This window comes from Chiloscyllium punctatum, chromosome 15, assembly GCF_047496795.1.
Source record: "Chiloscyllium punctatum isolate Juve2018m chromosome 15, sChiPun1.3, whole genome shotgun sequence".
Taxonomy (NCBI): Eukaryota; Metazoa; Chordata; class Chondrichthyes; order Orectolobiformes; family Hemiscylliidae; genus Chiloscyllium; species Chiloscyllium punctatum.
The window spans coordinates 6,953,501-6,980,568 of NC_092753.1; the positions used below are offsets into that span (position 1 = coordinate 6,953,501).

General features: G+C 38.0%; 1 protein-coding gene across 10 annotated transcripts in view; it reads right to left on the bottom strand.

Annotated features, from left to right (window-relative positions):
- LOC140486011 (histone-lysine N-methyltransferase SETDB2-like) overlaps positions 1–22,722 on the bottom strand; it is a 94,595-nt gene extending 71,873 nt beyond the window's left edge. Inside the window, exons 1-7 of one of the 10 annotated variants that reach the window (XM_072584541.1) lie at positions 22,521–22,722; positions 15,433–15,496; positions 15,177–15,248; positions 13,307–13,398; positions 10,339–10,471; positions 2,304–2,409; positions 1,920–2,053 (exon numbers count right to left, since the gene is read on the bottom strand). In XM_072584541.1, the coding sequence (XP_072440642.1) occupies positions 1,920–2,053; positions 2,304–2,409; positions 10,339–10,412 (314 nt within the window). In that variant the 5' untranslated portion in view covers positions 10,413–10,471; positions 13,307–13,398; positions 15,177–15,248; positions 15,433–15,496; positions 22,521–22,722. Of the gene's footprint in view, positions 1–1,919; positions 2,054–2,303; positions 2,414–10,338; positions 10,472–13,171; positions 13,239–13,306; positions 13,399–15,176; positions 15,249–15,432; positions 15,515–22,380 lie in introns of all 10 variants that reach the window. The other 9 variants (XM_072584537.1, XM_072584539.1, XM_072584538.1 and 6 more) reach the window with 9 other exon arrangements.
- Between the last annotated feature and the right edge of the window lie 4,346 nt (positions 22,723–27,068).

Genomic DNA, 27,068 nt, shown 5'->3' on the forward strand with positions numbered 1-27,068 from the left:
GGAACTATGTCCTCTTTAAAGGCAGCAAGCACACTACTCAATTTGTTTTGTTTACAAATCTTTGAATTCAATTTATCTACATCAAATCTGTTCTCACATCATTAATATTCATTCTTGCCAAAATAGTTATTCTTACTCGAGAATTTTCCTTGTTGTTTGGCATAACCAATTCAAACCTTATGTGGTTATGATCCTTATGTATTCAATGGTCCCTAGTTGGCACTTGCTCCACTTCACTTTCGAGAACCAGATCCACCAAGTCACCTTTCTCATTAAACTGGAAGCATACTGATATAGAAAATTCTCCTAAACATACTCCAGAGATTCTTATGTATTTCTGTCCTTTACACAACAATTAATGCTAACCCAGTCTATATTAATTACCCCAATTATAATTACACCATTATTCTGACACTAGAATCATTTTCTCATGAAGTAAAGTAGATTACTTAGAAAATCATAAAGTGATTAGACAGTGACAACATGGTTTTGTGAAAGGGAAATTGTGTTCAACTAATTTGTTACAGTTACTTGAGGAAGCAACATGCAAGGTGTAATAAGTTGATCAAGATATGGTATACTAGGGTTTCCAAAATGCACATTAGAGGTCGCTATAAAGATAAAAGCACATAAGTGCAACATATTTGCATGGATAAATGACTGGTTAGCAAACTGGAAAAAACATAGAAGGGATAAATGGGCTGGCTTCTCAGGTGACTGTTCACTCTCGCTCCCCTCAGAGTGCACTGTAGCTTTGAGTGTGGCTTGCTTGTATTTGCTAGAAACCACACATATTCAGACAAATGGATCTACTTTCAACAGGGAAATGGAACATGTCTAGTCACTCAGATTTTCTTTGAATTCAACAAAAGTGTGGCAAACAATAATTCTCCATGCCAATCCTTCAACTGAACAGTTAATTTACTAAGCAACAGCACCTTTTCTCAGACATTTTAATTGTTGTTCCCAATCAAATTTGGCCATATTTGGCTTGATGAGTGTAAGATGGAAAACTTTAACAACATCTTTCTTTCTTAGCAATATTTAAGTTGTATACTACACATACAAAAAGTTAACATCTCAAAGTAACTGAAAGCTTACTGTCGAGAATTCTAAAGTGAAATGTATTTCTTTAAAAGACAAAACATTTTTCTACTGAGTGTGGATTAGCCACAGGGTTTCTAAAAGACTGATTTTCCCTCATTACCTCCCCCACCCCCGTGATCAAATAAGAAAATTTAAATAACTAGCATTAAAAAGCAGAGTACTCCTGCTGCATCTTTCATGCCCTCAGGTCATGGACTCAACATGGAGTTCAACAACTTCAAATCAGAACTTCTGTCTTCCTATATTTTCTTTCTGCGCTTTTTTTTGGTTTTGGTTGGTAATTGTTGATTCCTAATGAAGGGCTTATGCCCAAAACGTCAACTCTTCTGCTCCTTGGATGCTGTCTGACTTGCTATGCTTTTCCAGCACCACACTTTTCAACTCTGATCTCCAGCATCTGCAGCCCTCACTTTCTCCAACTGTTGATGGTGACTTCAGTTTCCCATTTTTACATCTTCTAGACACATTGTTGCTTTTTAAATTAGCATTACCTTTCATCTTGCATCATCAGCACTACATCCTCCATCCTATCTCTGCTTAAAATGTTGTATCTCTGAGAATTTTCAGTTCTGATGAATGGTTGCTGACCTAGAAATATAATCTGTTTCTCCCTCCATGAATGATATCAGACCTGCTGAATATGTTATGCTTTTATATTAGGGCAGATTCAACGAAGTTTAACAAAACAAAGAACACACTAAATCAAACAGTATGGCTCTCATGTCATCACACAACTGCTGTCAGTTCAGATTATTTGCCTAATACTCTGGCTTGATTTAAATATTACATTGATAGATCATTAACTTTCACACCTGTCAACTCCTTTGCCAATATTTTTAACAAGCTTTACGCTGTCAGAATCTGTGCAATTTGGTTGATAAGGTGCCATGAAGCCCTTAAATTCACAGTTTGTGTCAGCTTCTGTCCGATTACAAATACAGCATCCCTGTGAAAAGGAAATATTTCAATATGTGAACAAAGTATTACTTGAAAAGGATTTTGAACATTTTAGAGAAAAGCAACAAATTAGTCAGATATAAAAGCTAAATTTAACACTTAAAAATAAACGGAGATAAAATATTAATTTACAAGGCTAAAAAATGTAACATTAGTTATCAATATTAATTTCCAACACACAGGTAAAATTGTCATTATCCTCGGCAGATGAAGACTTAACTGTCTGACTTAACTCTTACCTGAGTGCATGTCTTTAGGCTACAGGTATGTTGTTCAGTTTGTGGCTCCGGTTTATTTTCTTTAGCCTGTGTCACATTTTGAATACCTTCAACATTTGCAGCAGAACTGTCTGAATAAACATTCCGTGCTTTAAGAAAATGACTAGGCATGAAATTTTATAACATAACTTCCTTAATCTTGTTTATTTCTCTTATTGATCTACAGTTTGAATGCAAGAGTCCAGTTCAAGATAAAATCCTGAAGCTACTGAATATACCCCATGTATTTTGCAAAAACTAGAAATTTTATCTAGGCATTTAATATTGAGAATGTTTAGTTTTTTTATTGATTTCATAAATCAAGGCTGAAATAAGTCTGTAAGGTTTATCTAAATCTACCCAAAATGCTAAATGTTAGTGAGGTTCTGTTAAATTTGATGTAGACTCCAATGGGATTTTGTTTGCAAATACTTGGTTCATCGTTCATTTATGTTAGTACATGTTTTATATGTATTGAAATTATGGTTCAACAGTTGAAAATGGGATAATAGCAATTGAATCACCTTCAGGTCTAAACTAACTAAAAGTTGGGTCACGTTATTTAAAATGTTAACAGCTAAGAAGGTAGAATTAGAAACAGTAGGTGGGACTTGCTGAACTAGGGATTTGCAGCAATGACACTCCAGAAAGACTGTTGCTCAAGGAGTTTAGATAACACAATTGAAAGCATTCAGTGAACTCTGAATAAAACACACTTACTTCATCAGATCAAAAAGTTGTAAATGAATGCAATTAACCTAATTCATCTTGGTGATAACTCAGAGCAGGCAACACCATCATGGACATGTGTGGAATGTTCTCTAGTTTCAATGCATCCGTGCAAGAGTCTGAAGCAGTTTCAGCAGACTTCAGGCAGTTAGGACTCAGGCTAAGTCCTCAGAGCATGCTTAAGAGTGCTGTGGAAAACAGTTCAGGTTAGAAAGAAACCCTAGAAGCCGCTGATAGTTAGGCAAGGTTGAGAATTATGTAAAGAAAGCCCATAATCATTATTTGCTTGACGCAGCCAATAAAGACTGCAATTATAGAAATGTAATGGCACGTCATGTGAAGCTAGCTGCTTGATAAAAAACTGGCATTGTGCAGGGAATTAGAATCTTGGGAACAACCTCAGAAGTCCTGGGAATCTTGATATTAGGAGAAAAGATTGAATGGCCTGGATATAAGCCAAGATTCAGGCAGTGTAAATCAAAGATGCTTTCATGCTTTCCAAAGCTAGATTTTTCAAGGTGAAGAATTGGAATTCTTAAATAAAGAAGACAATTTAAATGATATTTGATGATTCACAGTTTCACAAAGAACGGGTGGAATCTATCTCAATTACAATTGCCATTAAAATTGCAGTCTGTGTGTTATTTGATCATTTAAACAATGCTTTATGTAAATAAATAATAATGCAAGTTAGAAAAATAATATGAACCACAACAGATTCAGAAACAATGTGGAGAAATAAACTTTTTCAATAAACATTGATCGAGTTTATATATTCTACTAAAATGTATTTAGCAGCCAGTTTTACATTTGACAAGTCCCCCCCTACTCCCCGCCAAAAATTGAAACTCAGAATTTTCTGTCCCAATGATACAGAACACCAGAGCTATTTAACAGAAAGGTATTGTCATTGTCATAGAGTCATTCTACAGGGAAACAAACCCTTCGGTCCAACCAGTCCATGCCGATTATAATCCCAAACTAAACTAGCCCTAACTGCCTGTGCTTGACCCAAAGGTGAAAGTGTAGGCAGATAATGTTAATTGTTGGTTGTTAGAGGAACAAAATGACAAAATAATTTCAGTATAATCTACTGTACAGTTCTGATATATTTTATGTGAATATGTCAAGTAAAAGTCCAAGAATAGACTACATATCAAATAAAAAAAGGTACCACCAATAGCTGTTCTAAAACCTCACAAACGTCAAATCAAGACAGAAAAAGCAAAATAGACAACAAGGATTAAATAAAGCTGTGAATGTTGGTTATCTAAAACGGAAATTGTAAATAAAAGAGCAAATCGAGAGCATCCATAAATGATTTGAAGGAACCCACCATATCAACTCCAGTCCCCTCATAGTAAATGGCAATATCTCATTTATCTTCTCAATTACTAGTTGTACCTACATACTAACCTTATGTTACCTATATGCCAGGATATCCAGATCCCTCTCTAGTACAGCTCTAAGATCTCTCTTCATTTACATTGTATGTTGTTTTTCTATTCTTGTGCCAAAATGACTCAGTTCACATTTACCCACGTTATACACAATATGCTAAACTTTTGCCTGCTTACTTAATTTACTCACCATGGTGTAGACGATATAAATTCCAGATTATCTCACAACTGTACTTTGTGATCTTCTACATTGGCTCAATTGCTTTGAAGTTTAATTACTTTCTTTATATTATATCTTTGGATTGGACAAACTCAGTTTGTTCTCACTTGAACGTCTTAGGAAGGAAATGCTGGCACTGGAGGGAGTCGGGAGGAGGTTTAAAAGAATGATCCCAGGGATAAAGGCTTGTCAATGAGGAATAGTTGAGGAATCTGGGTTTGTACTCAATGCAGTTTAGAAGGATTGGGGGGGGGGATCTCATAAAAATTTACAGAATACTGAGAGGCCTGGATAGAGTGGACATGGAGAAGATGTTTCCAGCAACAGAAAAGACAATGACCTGAGGTCACGGCCTCAGAGTGAAAATTTCAGACCCCTTAAAACAGAGATGAGTAAGAATTTCTTCAGCCAGAGGGTGGTTAATTTGTGGAACTCACTGCCACAAAGGATTGTGGAGGCCAAGTCACCGAGTGTATTTAAGAGAGGTAGATATGTTCTTGGTTGGTAAGAGGATCAAGGGTTACAGCAGATGGCAGGAGAATGGAGTTAAAAAAACATATCTGCATGATCAAATAGTGAAGCATACTCAATGGGCCAACAGGCCTAATTCTGCTCCAATGCCTTATGGAAGCTGAGGGACAACCTGATAAAGGTTTACAAAATTATGAGAGACATGGATAGAATGGATAGAATGGATAGTTGGAGTCTTTATTCCAGGGTAGAAATGTCAGTTACTAGGGGACATAAGGTAAAAGGGGGCAAATTTAAAGGAGAATTGAGAGGCAAGTTTTTTTTTTAAACACAGAGGGTGCTAAGCAACTACAATGCATTGCCAGAGGAGTTGGTAGAAGTAATGTTTGAGGCTGTTACAAAGTTGAAAGCCTGTATGTTCATTTTAAAATGGAAAGTGTTTTCTGAATTTTGAAGTAAACTTAAAATGAAGGCTCAGCTGCCCGAATGGAAAGCCTGGGAGACGAGCTGTTCCAAAATAGATATATATAGAAAGTGGCTACAGTGTGGAAACAGGCCCTTCAGCCCAACAAGACACTGACCCTCTGAAGAGTAACCCACCCAGACTCATTTCCCTACATTTACGCCTGACTACTACACCTAACACTATGTATGGGTAATTTAACTTGGCCAATTCACCTAACCTGCACATCTTTGGACTGTGTGAGGAAACCCACACAGACAAAGGGAGAATGTGCAAACTCCACACAGTCAGTCGCCCAAGGCTGGAATTGAACCTGGGTCCCTGGTGCTGTGATTGCTCTTTTAACAACAATTCAAATTTAACCTGTTTAAATTATGCCCAGGATACTAAAGTTTGAATTTATTGTTTTGACACCTGGAAACCAAACAAATTGCATGAATTTAATGTATCAAGGGGGGAAAGAAACACGCAGGTAATTTGAAAATTCATCAGATGGCAATTGCCATTGATCAGCCGAGCAACTACTGGACAGCCAACTGCCCATCTAACATCTTGCTCCCAAAGAAATTAGAAAACAGTCTCTATCAAAGGTACCTTTTCATGTAAAACATACACACAGTAGAAAAGAAAGACAATGACCCAGAAAGATCAGCAGCCAGAAGACTGAAGTTAGCAGAGAAGACAGAGACTGTGTGGTTTTGAGATTAAGTTAAAAGTAATTTTTAACAAGTGTATTATTGGAACAGCATTTTTTAAATAGAGTTTGGGTCAGATATTAAGTAGTAAATAAAAGGGGGGGGCAGGGGAAGGTTGGATTTATGAATAGTTTTTGTTTGGTGTTCACTATTAGAGTTAGGAAAATATTTTGTTTTAAATCATGGAAGTTTGGAGTTCTCTGTCACTCACATTTTAACAGATTACAAAGCGAGGCAAGCTTTTCTAGGTATTTTAATTAACAGAGGGGTTCGACCTCTATTGTACAAGATTCCTAAATAGGTAGGGAAGAGAGGGTTACAGACAGTGTACAGGCAAAAAAATGTTCAGTTCAGAAAGGTATCATGTGTCAGCACAGTCTTGGTAGCCAGAAGGGCCTTTTCCTGTGATGACAGTTCTTGGTTCCCTAAACCAATTAGCAATAAGCCTTGCCCAACCTAGGCCAATCAGAATGTAATAATAAAACTGATCATGCTCCATATTGTGGCTTGGAATTAAAAGCCTAATAATCACCATAAATCCATTGTCAATTGCTAGAAAAACCCATCTGGCTCATTAATATCCTTTAGGGAAGGAAATGGCCAGCCTGGTCTGGCTGACATGTGACTCTCCCTCTGGACAATTAGGGATGGGCTATCAACACTGTTTAGCCAGCAACACCCTCATTCATGAATACATTTTTTAAAATCACCAGGTTTTTTTTCAGTGACCAACATTAAGTTACCATGCTGTCCAAATAGAAGCAAAAGATCCTCATGATGCATGAGGAAGACCAGATACAAAGTGTTGACCTGTGCCCTGAGGTAAACCAGAAAGCAAGTGTTGTAGCATATCTGTAAAGTCACTGCCCTACTTTAATAGATATTATTTATAACTTAAATTTCCTGAATTACTGCATCAAGCTGTCTTAATGGCTAAAGATTCAAATGAAATAATTCATATTGAAATTTGAGTTCAAAATACAACTGAAACTTACAACATATATAGGCAATTCGAACTTTTACATACAGGCATCAAAAACCTCTCAGGAATGTGGCAATGAGAATCTGATACTAAGCCTACCAATTTTTACATTGCTATTCAATTTGGTGCCTAAGGCCTGAGAAAATCAATAAAGTTTTCATGTATGCTTGACACATGGGTCCTTGCAGATATCTATAATGAGAATTACACAATTCATCATTGTGGATTTCAAGAATCACTTCCTAACATCTGTTATGAGCAAAGTCTGTGGGCAGGGACTTACTGGGTCCCCTGTAACCATGGTCATTCATTGATTCATAGCCTTTTGGCTGGAAGAGGGACAGCAGGTCAAACGCTTGGGTAAAGGGTACCACACTTCCATATTAAGTTCTGAATTTTTCCCTCACGCTAACAAAACATGTCACTGGTCCTTCATCCATGCTTGTCTAGGATATGACTTATCACATGAACAAGATGCATTTATTCCCATCTAATATAGTTTACATTTGATTAAAAAGGAGTTGTGGGTAGATCTTCAGTGGGTAGCTAGTTAAGGAGGTAAGAGAATACATGTAGAGGGTTGGTTTTGCACTATGACATTTGTAATCTTCAGAATCTTAACAGAAATAATGGGGACATAATTGCAATGTGTGGATGGAGTTTATGAGGCATGGGATAGTCAGTGCAAAACTTTGAGTTGCTTTCTCTTTTTGCAGCAATAACATTGTAGATTCTGTTCTTTTCCAAGAGTCACACTGTTTTTTTGACAAATGATTGCAGAAAGTCGAATGCAGAGCCAGCTTTGCAGTACTGGTCTGTTATCTAGGACAGATCTAACAGGTTTGGTTATACTTTAAGGAGAGTAACAAACCCCTCAAAATAGCATTCAATCGCAACTGCAGAATTAATTTTGCACGGGATGCAGTCAGCAAGCTAATTGATAAACAAGGCTTTACGATCCCTTCAGGGTGAAACATCTTATCCACTTTATTGAGAGTCTGTCTTGCCATACCTTTAACCTCTAAGGAGGGAACCACAGGGCAATTGCTGATTCATTACAGGACAAGCAAATCCAACAAAACCAGAAAGACTTTTAATGAAATGAAGATTTGTTACCAGACAAGCATTGTTAAAACACTGGATGTAAAGTATGTAAGTGAGCTCGCTAAGCTTGAAAGTTTTCAGACATTTCGTAACCATACTAGGTAACATCATCAGTGAGTGTCTCTGGTGAAGCACTGGTGGTGGTATGTCCCGCCTCTCTATTTATGTGTCTTGGTTTTTTTTTAAAAGGTAGGTGATGTCATTTCCGTTTTTTTTCCAAGGGAAGGTAGATAGGATCTAAATCGATGTGTTTATTGATGGAGTTCTGGTTAGAATGCCATGCCTCTAAGAATTCTCGTGCGTGTCTTTATTTCACCTGTCCTAGGATGTGTGTGTTGTCCCAGTCAAAGTGGTGTCCTTCTTTGTCTGTATGTATACAAACTAGTGATCGTGGGTTGTGTCTTTTGGTGGCCAGCTGATGTTCATGTAACCTGATGTCAAGTTTCCTGCTAGTTTGGCCCTAAGCTTGAAGATCTTCTCTCGAGATTGGTAAAATCAGTTAGCAGGGATGAGCACAATGGTATCCAACCCATACCCTGACAAATAATTTGAGTTCAGAGCATTTGATTTTCAAATATTCTGCAATGTATCACGGAAAGGCCTATCACATAGGATATCTGATCAAAAGTCTGCTGGTTTGCAGTAAAAACATTAAGGTGGATGTGTTTATGTCATTTACAGTGATGCATCTGTCTGCCATTATCCCTTGAGATTAGACCTCACATGAACCTACTTTGGTTTGGATCAGCTGAAGTGCCAGTGATGTGACCACTCCACAATGTCTGTACTTTTTGAATTAGCTATGGCTGCTTTAGATGCAATATACATCATGTAGTAATGTTATTGTGCACCTCAGTTTAAATGATCCCGAATCTTCCACTATATGTAAGTTACTCTGAATTAACCATTTCCACATTTTCATCACATAATAATGTGCAATCAAACTGCTTCAGATTAAATCAATTTGAAAGTACTGTCAGTATTTAAGTTGAATGCCGAACATAAATCTGTTGGGACATGATGTTGAGGTTGTACAGGAGATTGGAGTATTGTGTGAAGTTCTGGTCACCCTGTTACAGGAAGGGTGTTATTATAAAAGATTTACCAGGATGTTGCTGAGAATGCCAAGTCCAAGTTATAAAAATAGGCTGGATTGTTTGGGACTTCTTTTAATCGGACTGGAGGAGGTTGAAGGGTAATATAGGTTTATAAAATCATGAGTGGCATAAATAAGGTGAAGAGCAAAGGTCTTTTCCCTAAGGCGGGAGAGTTCAAAACGATAAAGGGCATATTTTTAAGGTGACAGGAGAAAGATTTATAAAGGGCATAAGGGGTAACTTTTTCACACAGACAGTAGTTAGTGTGTGGAATGAACTGCCAAAGGAAACAGTTGATGCAGACACAGTTACAACTTTTAAAAGACATTTGGATAAGTACATGAATAGGAAAGGTTTGGATGGATTTGGACCAAATGCAGGCAGGTGAAACTAGTTTGTTTTGGAAACATGGTCGAGTGGACTAGTTGGACCGAAGGGTCTGTTTCCATGCTATTTGACTCTATGTCTTTCACAATAATAGCAACTATTTAATAAACTCAAATTTCATCGGTAACATTTGGGAACTTAGATTTCCTACAATCTTGCTCATACAAAGACATAAAAACATACAAATCAGATACTGCATATGCTATAAATCTAGAATAAAAACAGAAAATGGTGAATATACTAGTTATGTCAAGCAGCATTTGTGGAAAAATACAGTTCACATTTTGAGTCTGTGACCCTTCAACTGAATTCCGAAACATTAACTCTTTCTCTCTCCACAAATGCTGCCTGACTTACTCAGTATTTCTAACATTTTTTTTGTATTTATTTAAAGGAGACAGTTACATTCAAGTTGAGTCACTAACAACTGTGTTCAGTTTAGAACAATAAATGTACAAGAGCACTTTACCTGAAAACTTCATGGATTTCATTTTCACTGATTATACCATTATCAGCCTTTATGCAGGAGTAGGAATACAGCATCTGGTAGCATCTTACAGCACTTTTACCAGAAACTCAAATGTGACATAATGACTGTATTTCTAAATATAAAGAAAGAAAGACAGAAAAGTGCACAAAAATTGTTCGCTTTCAGCTTCAATATTAAAATGGCCACTAATCAACATGGCTAACAATTAAATTGAAAATTAAATGTGATCAGCCAGTCTTAACTGCCATTTAAATATAAAAAGGAGTATATGAGGTCAAACTTTTTTTTAAATTTAAAGCTAATGAATGCCTCAGAACAAGTCAACATCTCTTTACAAAAGGGAAATCCTCTTTGAGAAATTTAGGTTTTCTGAGGATGTAAGCAGTGAGGTTGATGAAGGGAAATTAGTAGATGTGGCATACATGGGAGGTGGTGGCATAAATGGTAATGTCACAGGACTAGCAACCCAGAACCCCAAGCAAATGTTCTGGGCAGATGATGAAATTTGAATTCAATAAAATCCGGACTAAAGAGTTGGCAATATGTAGCCACTGTTAAGTGAAATAAATCCAATCTGATCCATCTGGTCTAGTCTATATGCGACCAAAGACCCACAGTAATATGGGTGACCATCTGGACAAAAAGGAATGGGCAATAAATGCTGCCCTAGCCAGTGATGTACACATTCCATGAACAATTTTTTTTTCAAAAGGCATTCAACAGAGTAAAACAGAAATGTTTAATAAGCAAGCTAGGGACTCATGGTGCTCGGAAAGTGGACATTTCAAATTGGCAGGCAGTGAATAGTGGAATACCATGTGGGGCCTTGTGGATTTACTACATATATATTCATGATTTAGTTGAAAGGGCAGAGAATCATGTATTTTAGTGTTCTCATGATGCAAAGCCAGCTGAAAAGTTTGACTGTAAGGACAGAAAAACAGAACTTCTTTCAAAAATGTGTGAAAATTCGAAGTGTTGATGTTCAAAGACACTTGGGTGTATTTATATAACGAGTGTTTGTGATGAGCCACTGGCATGGATTGAGGCTTGGCTGTCTCACAGGAGACAGAGAGTTGGGATACAAGTTTCTTTTTCAGAATGGCAGCTCGTGACAATTGGTGTCCTGCAGGGTTCAGTATTGGGGCTGGAGTTGTTCACTTTATATATTAATGATCTGGATGAAGGGACTAGGAGCATCCTGGCGAAGTTCGCCAATGATACGAAGTTAGGCGGACAGGCAGATAGTTCTGAGGAGGTGGGAAGGCTGCAGAATGATTTAGACAGTTTAGGAGAGTGGTCCAGGAAATGGATGATGAAATTCAACGTGAGCAAATGAGAGGTCTTGCATTTCGGGAAAAAAAATACAGGCATAGACTATTTTCTAAACGGTGAGAAAAGTCATAAAGCCAAAGTACAAAGGGATTTGGGAGTGCTGGTCCAGGATTCTCTAAAGGTTGACTTGCAGGTTGAGCTCGTGATTAAGAAAGCAAATGTAATGTTGTAATTTATCTCAATCGGGTTGGAATCTAAAAGCAACGATGTGCTACTGAGATTTTATAAAGCTCTAGTTTGGCCCCATTTAGAATACTATGTCCAGTTTTGGGTCCCACACCTCAGGAAGGACATACTGGCACTGGAGTGTGTCCAGCGGAGATTCACACGGATGATCCCTGGAATGGTAGGTCTAACATATGATGAATGGCTGAGGATCCTGGGATTGTATTCATTAGAGTTTAGAAGGTTGAGGGGAGATCCACAACAAACTCACAAGATAATGCATGGCTTAGAAAGAGTTGTACACACTGGGAAGTTGTTTCCATTAGGCAGGGAGACTAGGACCTGTGGGCACAGCCTTAGAATTACAGGAGGTCAATTTAGAATGGAAATGAGGAGACATTTCTTCAGCCAGAGAGTGGTGGGCCTGTGGAATTCATTGCCACGGAGCACATTAGAGGCTGAGACGTTAAGTGTCCTCAAGGCAGAGATTGATAAATTCTTGACCTTGCAAGGAATTAAGGGCTATGGGGATAGTGCAGGTAAGTGGAGTTGACATGCCCATCAGCCATGATTGAATGGCAGAATGGACTCGATGGGCCGAATGGTCTTACATCCAATCCTACGTTTTATGGTGTTATGGAGTGCAGAAAGTTAGCATGTAGGCACAGCAAGAATTAGGAAGGCAAATTATATTTTGGTCTAAAGTTCAGAAGCAAAAAGATCTGGTTCAATGATAAAGGTTTTGGTGAGACCACATCTGGAGTACCAGGTGCAGTTTAGTTTTCTACATTTGAGGAAAGATGTTCTTCCAAGTGTGATGAGTGGACTGTCCTACACTTTGCAGCTAAGAAAATTTGGATCCACTTTCTCTGGACCTTAGTAGAATGAGAAATAATTTCATTGAAACGTACAAGATTCTGAAGAGTAAAAGCAAAATACTGCACATACGGGGAATCTGAAACAAATATAGAATGCTTAACAAACCTATATCTGGCAGCACCTGTGGAAGCAGAAACAGATAACTTCTTGAGTCCAATATGACTACTCTTTAGAAATGAAACGTGTTGGAATTTTAAAATTTTTTTTGACAGAAGCAGAGGAGAAAAAAGGTGTAAAGGCCAAGTGCAAAAGACAAAGAAATTGTTATTGGCGGCAAAAAGGAAAAAAAAATGTAAAGTTGGTGTAATTTAATGTGTGAAAGGGAGAGAATGGGTTCTCTTTATTAAGAGCCAAATAAATATTACTCAGGACAATGCTGTGGGATGGAGGGAGGAAGAGAAAGGAACAGAGGAAAGAGGATTGCTCTACCGACCTGCTAAAAGGTCTGATGATTCTTGGTAAGGTGGTTGCTGAGAGACTGGTTACACTACTTGGAGAATCTAAAACATAAAGAGACAGTCTCAGGATGAGAGGCCAATCAATTTGGACCGAGACAAGAAGAAATTACCTCACTTAAACGTTTATGAATCTTTGTAATTCTCTGCATCAGGATCTTATGGATACTGGATCGTTGAATACTAATGGAGACAGATTTTTGGTCTTTTGGGAAAAAGGGAGTGGGAGAGAAATTGAAGCATAAGATTAGATATGATCATATTGAATGGTAAAGCAGGTTAAATGAGCTGCATCAACTACTGCTATTTCTTGCAGTCATACCAAATTATGTGTTTACTCATTAAGAATAGTTCAAACATTTCTGCTGAATTAAATTTCACTGACATATTTCCCCAAACATATTACAAGCATTTTGACACTGACATGGAGGGTGTAGATTTCTAGTTGCATTCACGAAACAGTCTAATACTATAAACTCCAAACTCTACCCTTATCTGTTAAGAACTTATGATAGGTGAAGCATGATCTTGTTGAGGTTTCAAATGACGACAGAGAAACGTCATACCTTCTAGATTCAGGGTGTGACTCCAGCTGTTGTCTGGCAGTATTTACATGACATTCAGTGAAAAAGTACTTTAGTTATGGGTAAAAGAACTTATAGGAGTGCTGGGTAAGACCTTAGAGGCATTACAGAGACGTGGCTACAAGGACATCAAAGCTGGGAACAATATTCAAGGGTATTTCAAATGACTTTTTAAAAGGAATAGCAGTAAGGAAAATGTAGTGAGGTAGCATTGTTGATATGGGATAGAAGAAGTACGATAGCAAGAAATAATCTTGGATTGCAAGATATAGAATCCATATTTTGGTGGAGGTAAGAAATAAACAGGGGAAGTAGCCCTGGATGTAGGTTTGCTTCCTGAAAATCCAGAACCTCAACCTGAGTTACAAATCTTCTCAAAAGTCACTAAGGGGAAGAAGTCATTGGTAGGAGGCCCTCTAATAGTAACTAAATGGTGGAACAGAGAATAAATCATGAGACAATGAGGAGATGTCACAAAGGTAGCTCATGATCATGGATGACTTTAACCTTCATGCAGACTGGTAAAGCTGAAGAAATGCTCATATCTTCAGCAGAATCCTCTTTTGGAGTATGCCCTGATCCTAGTTTGCAGAAGGGTGTATAATTGAACCTGCTACCATCATCCTTTCAGGTTATCCTTCCAGATAATAAAAAATCCACTGTAAAAAGAAATTTTCTCCTTGAAACTTTTGCCTTTTAACTCAGATCTGTGTCCTATGGTCATGTTGTCCTGCCAGTGGGAATATTTATGTCTATTTACAAACAAGCAGACAAACCGCGCACAGAAACTCTAGCCACATTACCTTACATCAAAGACATCTGTAAAGTGATTGCCAGACTACTGAGACCTCTTGGCATCAATGGTAGCCCACAAACTTATTAACACATTTAAAAAGCAGCTAATGATCCTAAAAGACCCTATGCAAACAACCAGCCAACCAAATGTCACTTACAAAATACCATGCAAGAACTGTAACAAACACTACATCGGATAAAAAAGCAGAAAACTAGCCACCAGGATACATGAATATCAACTAGCCACAAAAAGATATGACCCACTATCATTAGTATCCTGACATACAGACGAAGAAGTACACCACTTTGACTGGGACAACACATCCATCAGAGGACAAGCTAAACAGAGATACATATGAGGATAATTCCTAGAAGCATGGTATTCTAACTGAAACTCCATCAATAAACACATCAATTTGGACCCCATTTACCATCCTCTGAGAAAAAGAACCGAAAATCATATCACCCACCTAAAGAAACCAAGACACATAAACAGAAAGTGCAACGTAACATCAACACTTCACCAGAGTCTCACTGATGATGTTACCTAGTATGGTGACAAAATGTCTGAGAATGAACCTTCCGGTTCAGTAAGCAAACTTACGTCTTATTTAATCTTGCAAGATCCTTCGTAGTTTTGAACACCTGTGTTGAATCTCCAACTTTTCTGGAAGTTCTAAAAATATTTAGAAACAGATGTAAGCATTAATGCTTCTATTTCACATAAGAAGTTCCTGTACTTTTCTTAGTGTTATTTCTATTATGTTCCTGTCAGAAACCAAAGTACTACTACACTACACACAAAATAAAACAAAAGATTCTAGATTTTTGAACATTTGCATAATGAAAAATAAATTTACCATTTTAGTAGTCTGCAATCACTGAACTGCCACAGAAGTCTTCATTCTTGGAACTTGTGAATTCCTTAGATATAGATGAAAACTGGTTGAAAATAAATTGTAAACTTTAGTTTAACAATCCATATGACTCACATGTTCAATAAGTAATTATTTTGTTACAATCCCTATGGAGGCCATTAATGTTTAAAGGGAAATTCAAAATCCCCATTAATTACCAAAAAGAAGCAGCTACAAGATTCCATAGATTATTTGACTAGACAATAATCAGAGAAATCTATATCTGCTAAATAAGCACGACCTTAGGTCATCACTTACTTGGAAAACTGCAATAAATTACAATCACATATATGCTGGAAAAAGACTGTCAAATTCTCATGAACCTCAAATTTTCAACATGTTTTTCATCATAAAGTCTTCAGCTTATTATCAGGTTTTCAAAGTTAACCACTTTATTGGGATTTACTCTAAACACATCCACAGCTCCTCTGCAAGGTCTGAGACTTTTGAGTGCAAGACTGAACTTCATTTGCAATTTCTGCACAGTGATTTCATCAGAAAATAATAAGTACCCCTGATTTCTAATAACTCTACTCTACTGGTACACATCTGTTCCACAGTTTTGAGAAATTCTTTTCCTCTACCTTCTGAACTCAGGGCTTATGCTTATCAACTTAGGTGATTTCAGTTTCAACCTCACAGATCTCCAAGGTGAACTACTTGCCTCTGCCTGTAAATAAAATCAAAGGGCAGTTCTTTGCAACTATCTCTATAGCAATGTGGCATATTTGGAATGTTCTAAATAAAAGAATTTAACAGGAATTAACTCTGTTTCAACACCAAACACTGATTCAGAGACCTACATGAATAATATAAATTTCTAATGAAGTCAGGACTAATCTCCTTTGGCTTGCTGACTGAAGACCATTGTTATTTTCATTACTTTCATCCTCCTAACTCTTGACCCGTCAAGTACACAATGAAGGACCTCTCATGTGCAAATATGGTCAGTAGTCTGGCATCAATGACCTCCACAGGTGGTGTTAGCTTTCATTTAAACATTTAATTCTCCACAAGTAACTGTTATAGATCTAAATTATCAATATAAACCCAGAAATTAGATGATTATTACAAGTTTGAAGGACTATAACCATCAAATATAGATTTAAAATTCAATTAACTACTCTCATCCAAAGAAATAATATTTTGTAAGAAGAAACTGAAACATTTTACAATTGCATTAGTCCAATGCACTTGTAAATTTTGTAGGTAAACAAATCAGTTCAACAACAGTGTCTTTCCAAGGTACTTCATATAAACAAACAAAATAGGAGCAAAAGTATGGCATTTTTGAGGCAGTGTTCCTAAAGCTGTACAATCTCTGGGAAAAAAATTGTTCTCATCTTTGTCAAGGGCAATCCGTAATCTTAAAAATCAGAATACCCCAGTCTGGATTAATACACAACAGGAAACATCCTTTGCAGATGTACCCCTATCAAGACCATTCAGGATCTTATATACTTCAAACAAGTTGCCCTTCACTTTTCTAAACTCCAGTAGAAACAAACCCAGATCGTCTAATCTATCATGTTGAGACCTTCATTATTTTTATTTTGATCATTTTTAGTTTGGAGCCATGTACAAAAAGCTGAAGATGGTCTTTGGATTGTAGGCAGCAGCTTTTTTTTAAATAAAGAGAACAAACGGGGCTGATGTTTGCTTCTGAGCCAGGCCTGGAAGTTAATTACAGGTTAATGTTGTTCAAGGTACTCTATCGATGTCTCAACTCCGGACAAGCATTTTGCTCAAACAAATAGCAGGATGTTTGAATGTTAACAAGGACCTTGCAAGGAGGTCAGTGCCAAGAGAATGTTGGGAAACAAATAACAGGTAGAAAAACCAATGTTTGAACTGATTTTTGAACCACATTTAAGTCAGATGAATTGTGGCTGCTAAAGCTACAGAATGATGGTTTTATTGTTCCCTGGTTATCGTCCAATTATCAACTTATTCAAAGTTCAAATAATAAAATCTGAGTTCAAAGAGTTAAGCACCATCACATGGCTGCTACTACAACCAACGTCTATTAGACATCAAATGCTCAAATGTTGAGGATCTATGCCTCTACCACCCTTACAAATATTGAGACCCAGATTCATACCATCTTTCAGGTGACAAAAATTTCTTAAGCCTCCTGCATCTTACTTTAAATCTATGCTGCCTAGTCAAGTTCTTTCCTGTCTCCTGACCTATGCCCCTCATAATTTTATATATCTTAATCATGTCCCCTCTCAATCTCCTCTGCTCCAAGGAAAACAGCCCCAGTCTATCCGATCTCTTTTTGTAAACAAAATTCTGCAGCCCAGACAACATCCTGGTAAATCTCCTATGCACCCTCTCCCATTCAATCAGACCTCTTCTATACTGCGGATTCCAAAACTGCACACAATACTGTAGCCTAACCAACTTTTTATGCTGTTCCAGCGTACCTTTCTTGCTCTTAAGGCTTTGCATGTCTTTCAGTCCTTGAAGATGGCAGGACCAAAGACAATGTGGTTAAAAAAGTAACAAGAGATGATTTCCTTCCTTGGCAAAAGTGTGAATCCAAAAGCAGATATGTAATTCTGGAACTAAGTAAGACACTGGTTGGGCCATAACCAGCAATTTGTGTACAGTTCTGATCACCACATTATAGGAAGGACAGAACTGGTGGAGAGAGAAGACAGCAGAATTTTAAAAATGTTAATGAGGGGCTTAGATACAGTGGATCGGGAATACATGTTTCACTTAACAGAAAACAAACATTTAAGGTGATTGATGGAAGAAATTGTGGGCATATGAGAAAAATCATTCAGCAGAGGGTGGAGTGAGTCCTCTAACATCTAGTTATTCTTTTCACAGTGTTTTGCCACTCATTGAGAACTTCATGCTTATTTGACTCCAGCTTCAAATCTCTATTCTTGCTTTCAAAAATATAGCTTCCACCAATCCTGTAATCTCCCATCTTAAACTTTAATGTTTATTCTTACTGATCATTGTTCATGGCTTGTATTCTTTGCAATTATTTGGAAATATCTTCCTATATTTGAAGAATGCTGCAGAAAAGTTAGCAACTCCACATTTAATCAATTGCAAAGCTAAGTACTGATAGTTCTCGCTAGATGACTTTTGAAATGAGTCTGTTTATTATTTTATTTGGCACCTTTGAAAGTTTTGCTTAATTTTGCTTTGTTTAATTTAGAATCTGTGCAAGTGACTCAGACAGTTTCCAGGCCAGATGTCAATGCAGGATTTTAGAAATACATAAATTACGTGGTTAGTTTGGTATGATGAATGGCTAGCTACTGTTTTTATTTCTTTGGGTGAGTTTTTCTTCCATTCACTCTTGCGACTTTTAAAAAGTAACAAGAATAAACTAGCTTTCTCCATTTTAAATTCGTAATAATTTTTTGCATAATTAGAAACTAGCTCTGAACACAAACTCTCCAACATTCATCACCAGGATTTGGAACTTAGAACGATCAGTAAAATTAGTTTGAGTCATCAAAGCAATATAATCTCTGCCACATTATGGATTCTATTCTCCCTGATAAAGGCTTAGCATATACCTATACCAATAAAATTTTAAAATGCTACTTCATTCAGAATTGCTTGCCGAATCTAAGAATTTAGTTCCTCATTAAAAAGCAATTAGGACATCAGGAGAGAGTTAGACTAAATATAAGAGCTGATAATAGTATTAACCTGCAGATTTGCAAAAACAGTCTAAAACAACTGCCTAGGTACAATATTATTCAGAAAAGATTACACTCTAATAAGGACTAATTTTTTTTTTCCTCTGTAAAGTGTATTGCAAGCAACAAGATTTGCAACAAGAATACTTTCCAAAAAAATTATTTCCTCCCGTTTTTGGTTTGAAGAAATGATTTAAATTTCTTATTTTGTCACTAACAGGTTATAGTGTTTAATCTTCACAATAATTTGGATAAAATTACAAGGAAAATTTCCTACTCTAAAGTTCAGTGATTATTCAGGACAACTGCAACTACTGAAGGAAGGTTATAAATACAGGAGAGAAACAGTCGGCAGATTATGATGGACTGGGTGGGGAGGCATTGAGGTGGAACAAACTCACCTCATATCCTCCAACAAATAGCTTTGACTGAGTGCAGAAAATAAATAAGGATTATAAAAGTGAGCTTCCATTGCCAATCTGTTTTTGGTACAAAACAGTGTTGGCAAGGCTAGAATTCATTGGATATTCCTAACTGTCTTGAGAATATAGTAACAAGCAGTCTAATGAAGTATGACAAACCATGCTATCCAATATAAGATTAAATAGGGATAGGAAGGCAAATTGCTGTACATGATACTCCCAACTAGCTGCTCCCCTTGTTTTTTTTAGGTGAAAGAGATCACAGGTTTGGGAGCTGCTGATAAAGAAACATTGGTGAGTTATCGCAATTATTCTACAGGCAGTACACAGGACTGCCACACAAGTGGAAGAGAAAGAAGCTATATAAACTAGTGGATCTGAGCCAAAATAGAGGCCTTCATCACTCTGTTTAATCTCCACCTTAGTTCTTGAATGTTGTTGTAGCTATGCCCATCCAGGTGAAGCAAGTATTACATCACATACCTGGCCTATCACATGAAACGATGGCGAACATCTGGACAGTCAAGTAGTAAGTTACTCACTCCAGAAGCCATAATTTTAACAACTGATCAAAAACTAAACAGGACTAGACATATAGTGGAGAATTCAATAATGGTAATAACATTGAACAGTGAGGAGACGTGGCTAAATTCACACATTGTGATTATTGAAGTGGTTATTTTTGTGACAAATGTCTGCCTATGTCTGAACGTTATCCAGGTTTTCTCACTTATAGGAATGGATACCTCCTGATTTCCATATTTTTACAGAATGTTTTCAGATTCAATTTTTAGCATGAATAACAAAAAAAAATCAAAGAGAATGCAAGAAATTATCGTCAGAAAGCATAGTTGATTGAAAAAAAAAATCACTGTTTATTTCAAAAATCTGTGAAACGCAAAACAAGATAGGGACTGGAGAAAGCCACAGTTAACCTAAATATATAAAAGTCAAAATAACCATCCTGCCTCATCCTACAGCCAATATCTTGATCCACAATCTTGCAGGTTAGAACACTTCAGATGTATATTCACGTACACTTTAAGTGTTTAGAGTATTTCTGCTGCTATCACTTTCAAGCATCCAGTTCCAGACCCTCACCACTCTATTGATACAAAGGTTCCCCCTCAAATCGCATCTAAACCTTTGGACACATACTGCAAATATGTAACTTTGGTTATGCATCCTTCAATGATGTGAAACATAGTTGAAATGTCTCAAATTACTTAAAAAAAACAATCCTTGCCTATTAATTGTCCTTGTAGTCAAAACTCTCCAGGCCAGACAACATCCTTGTAAATTGCCTCCATAGTGCAATCATATATCTTTTTTACTGTGCAGTGACCAATGTTCCACACGGTATTCTAGCTGTGGCCTAACTGCATTCTAGCATTGTCCCAGTTCTTTTATTCTATGCCTCTGTTAAAAAAAGGAAGTATCCCACATACCTTCTTGACCACCCTACTTGACTCTGTACAGCCACGAGAACATGCAATCCAAATTACTCTGCAGTTCTCCATTCTGAATGCTTGTGTATTCCCTTGCCTTATTAGCTTTAACCAAAATTAATTCCTTCCATTCCTCCAAACTGAACTCCATTAACCATTGCTCTACCCATCTGACTGGTCCATTAGTATCTTACAAAATCATCGGTGTCTCCCCAGCAAATTTGATGATGTGGCTTTTTATCACATTGAAATCATTAATACACAAGTGAATAATTGAGACCCCCAACATTGATCCTTTGACACCAATGGTCATATTCTGCCAATTTGAATTCCTACCCATGATCCCTTCTCTATACTCTTCCACAAAATTAACTCTGTGGAGTCAGAAACATGAACTTTCGACTCCAGTGTGGCTTCACATTAGTTGTCTAAAGATGATTCATACCAGACTCTAAACGTTAGCTCTGCATTTCTTTCTCTCAGACACTACCAGACCTGCTGAGTTTTTTCAGCATTCTCTGTATACGTTTTCAATCTAACATCACTGTTGCAAAGACAAGTTTTGATCAATGAGGTGCACCTTAGTTTTTAATGCTGATCACAGCACAAATTGACTTGCCCTGGGGGAAAAAAAAGTTTTATATTTGTGGATAGTTGTTAATGTCTCAATTATCATTTGAAACTTTTAAGCTACAGTGTTATAACTTTTGAAAGTTGCTCTTGATATTTTGAGTTCTAACTTTGTGCCACTAATAGTCAGATTTCCACCATCAGCAATACTTGCTTTAATTTGAAACGTATCCAGTACACTGCAGGTAACAGGGAAATGATTCACTCCCATCTACCGCTGTGCAGCTCATGTGTGTGCTACCTCTGAGCCAAGGTTGGGTCCGTCTGCTACTGCTCCTTTTATACCACGAGCATCAGTTTTTCTCAGTGTTCAGTCGTGAGACTTTACCTCGCCTTAGTAAAGGAATTAGATCCAGGAATGTCCATTTACTCTCCCATCAAAATTGACAGGACCCCTGTCTCCCTGTTACAGGAAAGATGTTGCTAAACCTGAAAGGATTCAGAAAAGATTTACTAATATACTGCCAAGATTGGAGGATCTGGGCTATAGGGAGAGGCTGAACTGGGGCGGGGGGAGCCAGAGAAGGTATGGTTAGTTGGATCAGAGAGGTGGCAGGGTCTGTCTGACAGGTTATACCAGGAATTATTTGCACGTATATCCGCATTTGGACTGGTCCGTGAAGTCGCAGTCACATTTAAAGTGATAACGACGAATGCGGATACAGGTCACGCTCAAAACGCTCCCAAATTCCACGCCAATGTTTCGGGATCAACAACCTTCCAGCATGAGCCTTGCGGCGGTCCCCCCGGACAGCACACACCCAGCTGACAGTGCAGCCTTCCCCGCCGAAATTTCACAGCGAGCAGCGTCATCCAACGGTTAACGGCCGACAGCAGGCGGAACCGGAACACTCTACCATCAGCGCGAGGGGAGACGGAAACGGAAATGTCGGTGCTCGAATCCTCCGCTGCCTTCCTGCCCGATATTAATGAAGGCGCTGCTAAAGTTACCGTCTCGTGGCAAACCGGCTAAATCCTAATCATCATCATCATCCGTCACTGTGCAGCACTAAATCCCATCCCCCTCGCTGTCCGTCCCCCCGGTGCAAACTGTCCGGCCGTTCAAAGGTTCCGGCCTGACCGGGGAGGAACGCGCATCTGGTGCTGTTCAAGGAGCGCAGTGGGTCAAACCTGGGAGACTGTGATCAAAGACTGAAACAGAAAAAAAACATTCATTCGCACCGGCTAAAACAAGCACAAACCAAAAGAAAAATGATAAAGTAGCCAAAAGGCCACTGAGATTAAGAAGATAGGAAATCGGATCAGTTTAAGCAGCCAGCAGCCTCGGTGATTCCCACCTCAGATACTTGGTGCGAACTCCTGGCTGGTTGATACAAAGAGAGTGTCCAACTGTCATCATTCTGCCTCTCTGCTATCGGGGAGTTTCAACACTTTCCTGAACAGGAGAAGAAATCATTTAAAATAAGATCACCAATCCTGAACGGTTTGGCTAATTCATCAGAATTGATTACATTCTTATGTTGTATAAAATGTGCTTCTTTAAATATTTTAGCAGGCACTATTTGTTGCATCGCTTCCAATTGAGATGACAGATTTGAGGTGGCGTTTACGTCTTGTTAACTCCACATCTTTATTTGTTCCCCTAATCTCACACCATGATGGCAGCAATGGAATATGAGGCAGATATGTGCTGGAAATGTCGTTCCAAAGGCTACGCTTGAACACAGAACAAAATATAAGTGACCAATAAGACATACAATACCAGAACACTAGCAGCAAGGAAAATGTTAAGAAGGTGTGTCAGTGCAAAAACATTAATGTGGAACAGAGTCCAGCAATTGCAAATTTCAGATGATCAAGCATTCCACATTGTTAAACTCACACAACATGTCAATAGTATAAGGCAATCAGAAGCTTTTATAAACATGACTAACTGCCCTGAAGAGACAGGATGGTACACACCAAAAGCTACAACAATGGGAAGCACTGTAAATATAAGTAATCTTGAAGGGCATGTACCTTGCAAGTGGCACTCCATGTTTCAACCCACAAGAGACCACCTCACAGCATATAACCAATTCCATGCATTAGCAGAATCACACTATGCCAACAAAGCTCATCCTGGCTTTCTGAAATCTTCTAGCTGGTAGAATAGCAATGGTGCAGCAGTGGCACAGGTCTTACTATAGTCACAAGTGATGTAATTCAAACCACATCCATCCTGAGGGAACAGACCTCGCATGATGCAATAAAATTACTCAATGATCTCAAGTGGCTTTACCCAGACAGACTGACAAGACTGGAAGTATTAATGGTGATGCATTATTGCATCTTAAATATGTATTTAATTTATTCTCCTGCGGGATTTGGATATTGCTGCTGATATTTGTTGTTCTTGAACTGAATGGCTTGCTAGCCCATTTTAGAGGGCTGATAAGAACTAACCACATTGCTATAGATCTGAAGTCACATGACTCTAGACCAGGCAAGGACAGCAGAGTCATTCCCAAAGATAAATTAGTACACTAGATGAGTATTTACAAAATTCACATTATGCCATCATCCCATCTTAAAGTTGATGCAGCTCCAGATAATGTTCCTCCAAGGAAGTGCAGCGAGCACATCAGGGGACAAGAACTAAATGTGATGGAGTGAAATGCTATAATACAAAGGTTAACTAGCACACAGATTGGTGTTGCTCCATTACTTATGTTTTAAAGCAAGATGGCACTATAATAGTATGCCTAGATCCAAGATGCCTCAGACATTCAACTAAAAAGGTATTCATACAAAATACTGATCCTGGAAGAATGAAATCCTAAATTTTCCAGAGCAAGTTTCTTTTCCAAGCTAGATGCAAAACATGGCTATTAGTCCATTCATTTAGCAAAATACTTCCAAGATCTTATAACATTTAGAACATCATATGGGCAGTATTGTCTCTGATGTTTGCCACTTGCCTTTCAGTTAGCCAAGACACATTCCAACAGTACATGGATAGGAATATTGAGAATAAAATTGGTCATATTTTTACAGCTGATGATATTGCAGTCACGGGTAAGACAAAGAGGTTTCAGCTATTGATGGTGGCAACATGATAACAGGGCTTAGCATTTAAAAGCACAAAGTGCCAGGTGAACATTAACCAGCTAAGCATTTTGAAGTCCATTTATTGTCCCAATGTGGTCTGTTCTGATTCTGATAGCCATATAAATACAGTGGCTACAAATCAAGTCAGATACTGGGAATTGTGCGGTGAGTAACTCACCACCTGACTCCCCACAGCCTGTCCACAAGTCATCAGTGTAATGGAATTCGCACCATTTGCTTTGATGACTGGAACTCCACTAACAGTCAAGAAACTCAATATGATCCAGGATAAAGCAATCTTTTTGATCAGCAACCATCCTCCACTTTAAATATATCCTCCACCAACAGCACACCATGACAGCAGTTAATACCTTCTATATAATTCACTGCAGCACCTTCCAAACCGGTGCACTCTGCCATCCAAAGAGTAAGGGCAACAGATACATGGGAACACCAACACATGCTAGTTTCCCTCCAAAACATCCATCATCATAACTTGGACTATATTACCATTCCTTCACAGCTGCTGGGTCACAATCACTTCCATCAGCACTGCAGAAGTGTACCACATGGAATTTGATGGTTCCGGAATATGGTTCACCACCCACCATCTTCCAAAGGGTAACTAGGAATGGGCAATAACTTATAGGTTTGCTTCCAATGATCACTTCCTGTGAACAAATTATAACAATACTAATAGTCAGCATTTCACATTGTCAATTTGGTCTAATGGGGTAATTCTACATGCCACAAGAATTATGTAATATGTCACATAATTATGATCTCTCTGTACAACCTTGTGGCATGATGTAGCAAATTGGATGTTGCGATCTAATAAAATTTGTGTTTTCCTTACCTCACAGTCTCTGTAAATACTTGGTATTACTCAACAATATCAAGAATCACATATTCAGCACTTAGGGGATCAGTCAGTTTGATAGCATTTGATAACATTTCAGTACGAACTGAAAACCATATTGAGTGAGCAAAGAGTTTTTCTATCCCTTACAAGGTTTTCTTTTTGAAATTTATGTCTGCTTTCCTTTTGAAAATTACAATAATGAACCTGCTAGTATCTTTCTTTCAGGCAATTCATTTCAGATCATAACTCACTGCACTGAAAATGTTATCTTCATCTTCCCTCTTCCCTGAAATAAATCAATGCCTTGTAGTCACTTAAACTTCTACCAGTGAAACATTATCTTCTTTTTCCTATTAAAGCCCTTAATAATTTGGAGCATCTCTATATAAAAATCCCATAAGGCATTCATGAAAAAAAAACTTGTTTACTCAGAAAGTAATGAGAATAATGAACATGCAATAACATTGAGTCGTTTGGACAAAATATATTGCCAACCTTCTAAACTAAAATTCCAAACGAGGACTGTCAACCTTCTGGTGTTACCTTAGAGTTTCCATGAATTAAATATTAATCTCCAGAGCTGCTGCTAGCATCTCTCGAGAAAAAGATATGTGGAATAAATAACATTGTTTCCTGATTGAAGTCAGTGTAGAGTTGCTGATGTTGCGAACTGATGTGATACCTTTAGAAGATATTTTAAACTTTTGTTCCACATTTAGCCACCAGGGGATGCTGTGCTATCATTTGGCTGAATTTTGCAGAATCATCCTGGTTCAGCCCTTAGCGTAAAGTACAATAATTTCTCTTAGCCGTAATGATCAACACCTCCATCCTGAGGTTGTGTTCCCATGTTCCAGATTCCCCAACCAGTGGAAACAATACCTCAGAGTCCATTATGTCAAACCTCTTCAGAATTTTGTATGGTTCACTGAAGTCATCTCTTACTAAAGAAGAAAGGAACAAAGAAAATTTACAGGCCTGAAACAAGCCCTTCAGCCCTCCAAGCCTGAGCCGATCCAAATCCACTGTCTAAACCTGTCACCGAATTCCTAAGCATCTGCATCCCTCTGCTCCCCACCTACTCATGCATCTGTCCAGACGCATCTTAAATGAATCTCCCGTGCCTGCCTCGACTATTTCTGCTGGCAACATGTTCCAGGCACCTACCACCCTCTGTATAAAGTACCTGCCACACGTATCGTCCTTAAACTTTTCACCTCCACCTTGAACACGTGACCTCTCGTTATTGAATCCTTCCCCGTGGGAAAAAGCTTATCTCTATCTACCCTGTTTATATCCTTCATGATTTTGTAGACCTCAATCAGGTCCCCCACTCAATCTCCTTTTTTCTAATCAAAACAATCCTAACTTATTCAACCTCTCTTCATAGCTAGCACCTTCCATACCAGCCAAAACTCTCTTTGCACTCTCTCCAAAGTGTCCACATCCTGGCAACCAGAACTGTACACAGTTTTCTAAATACGGTCGAACC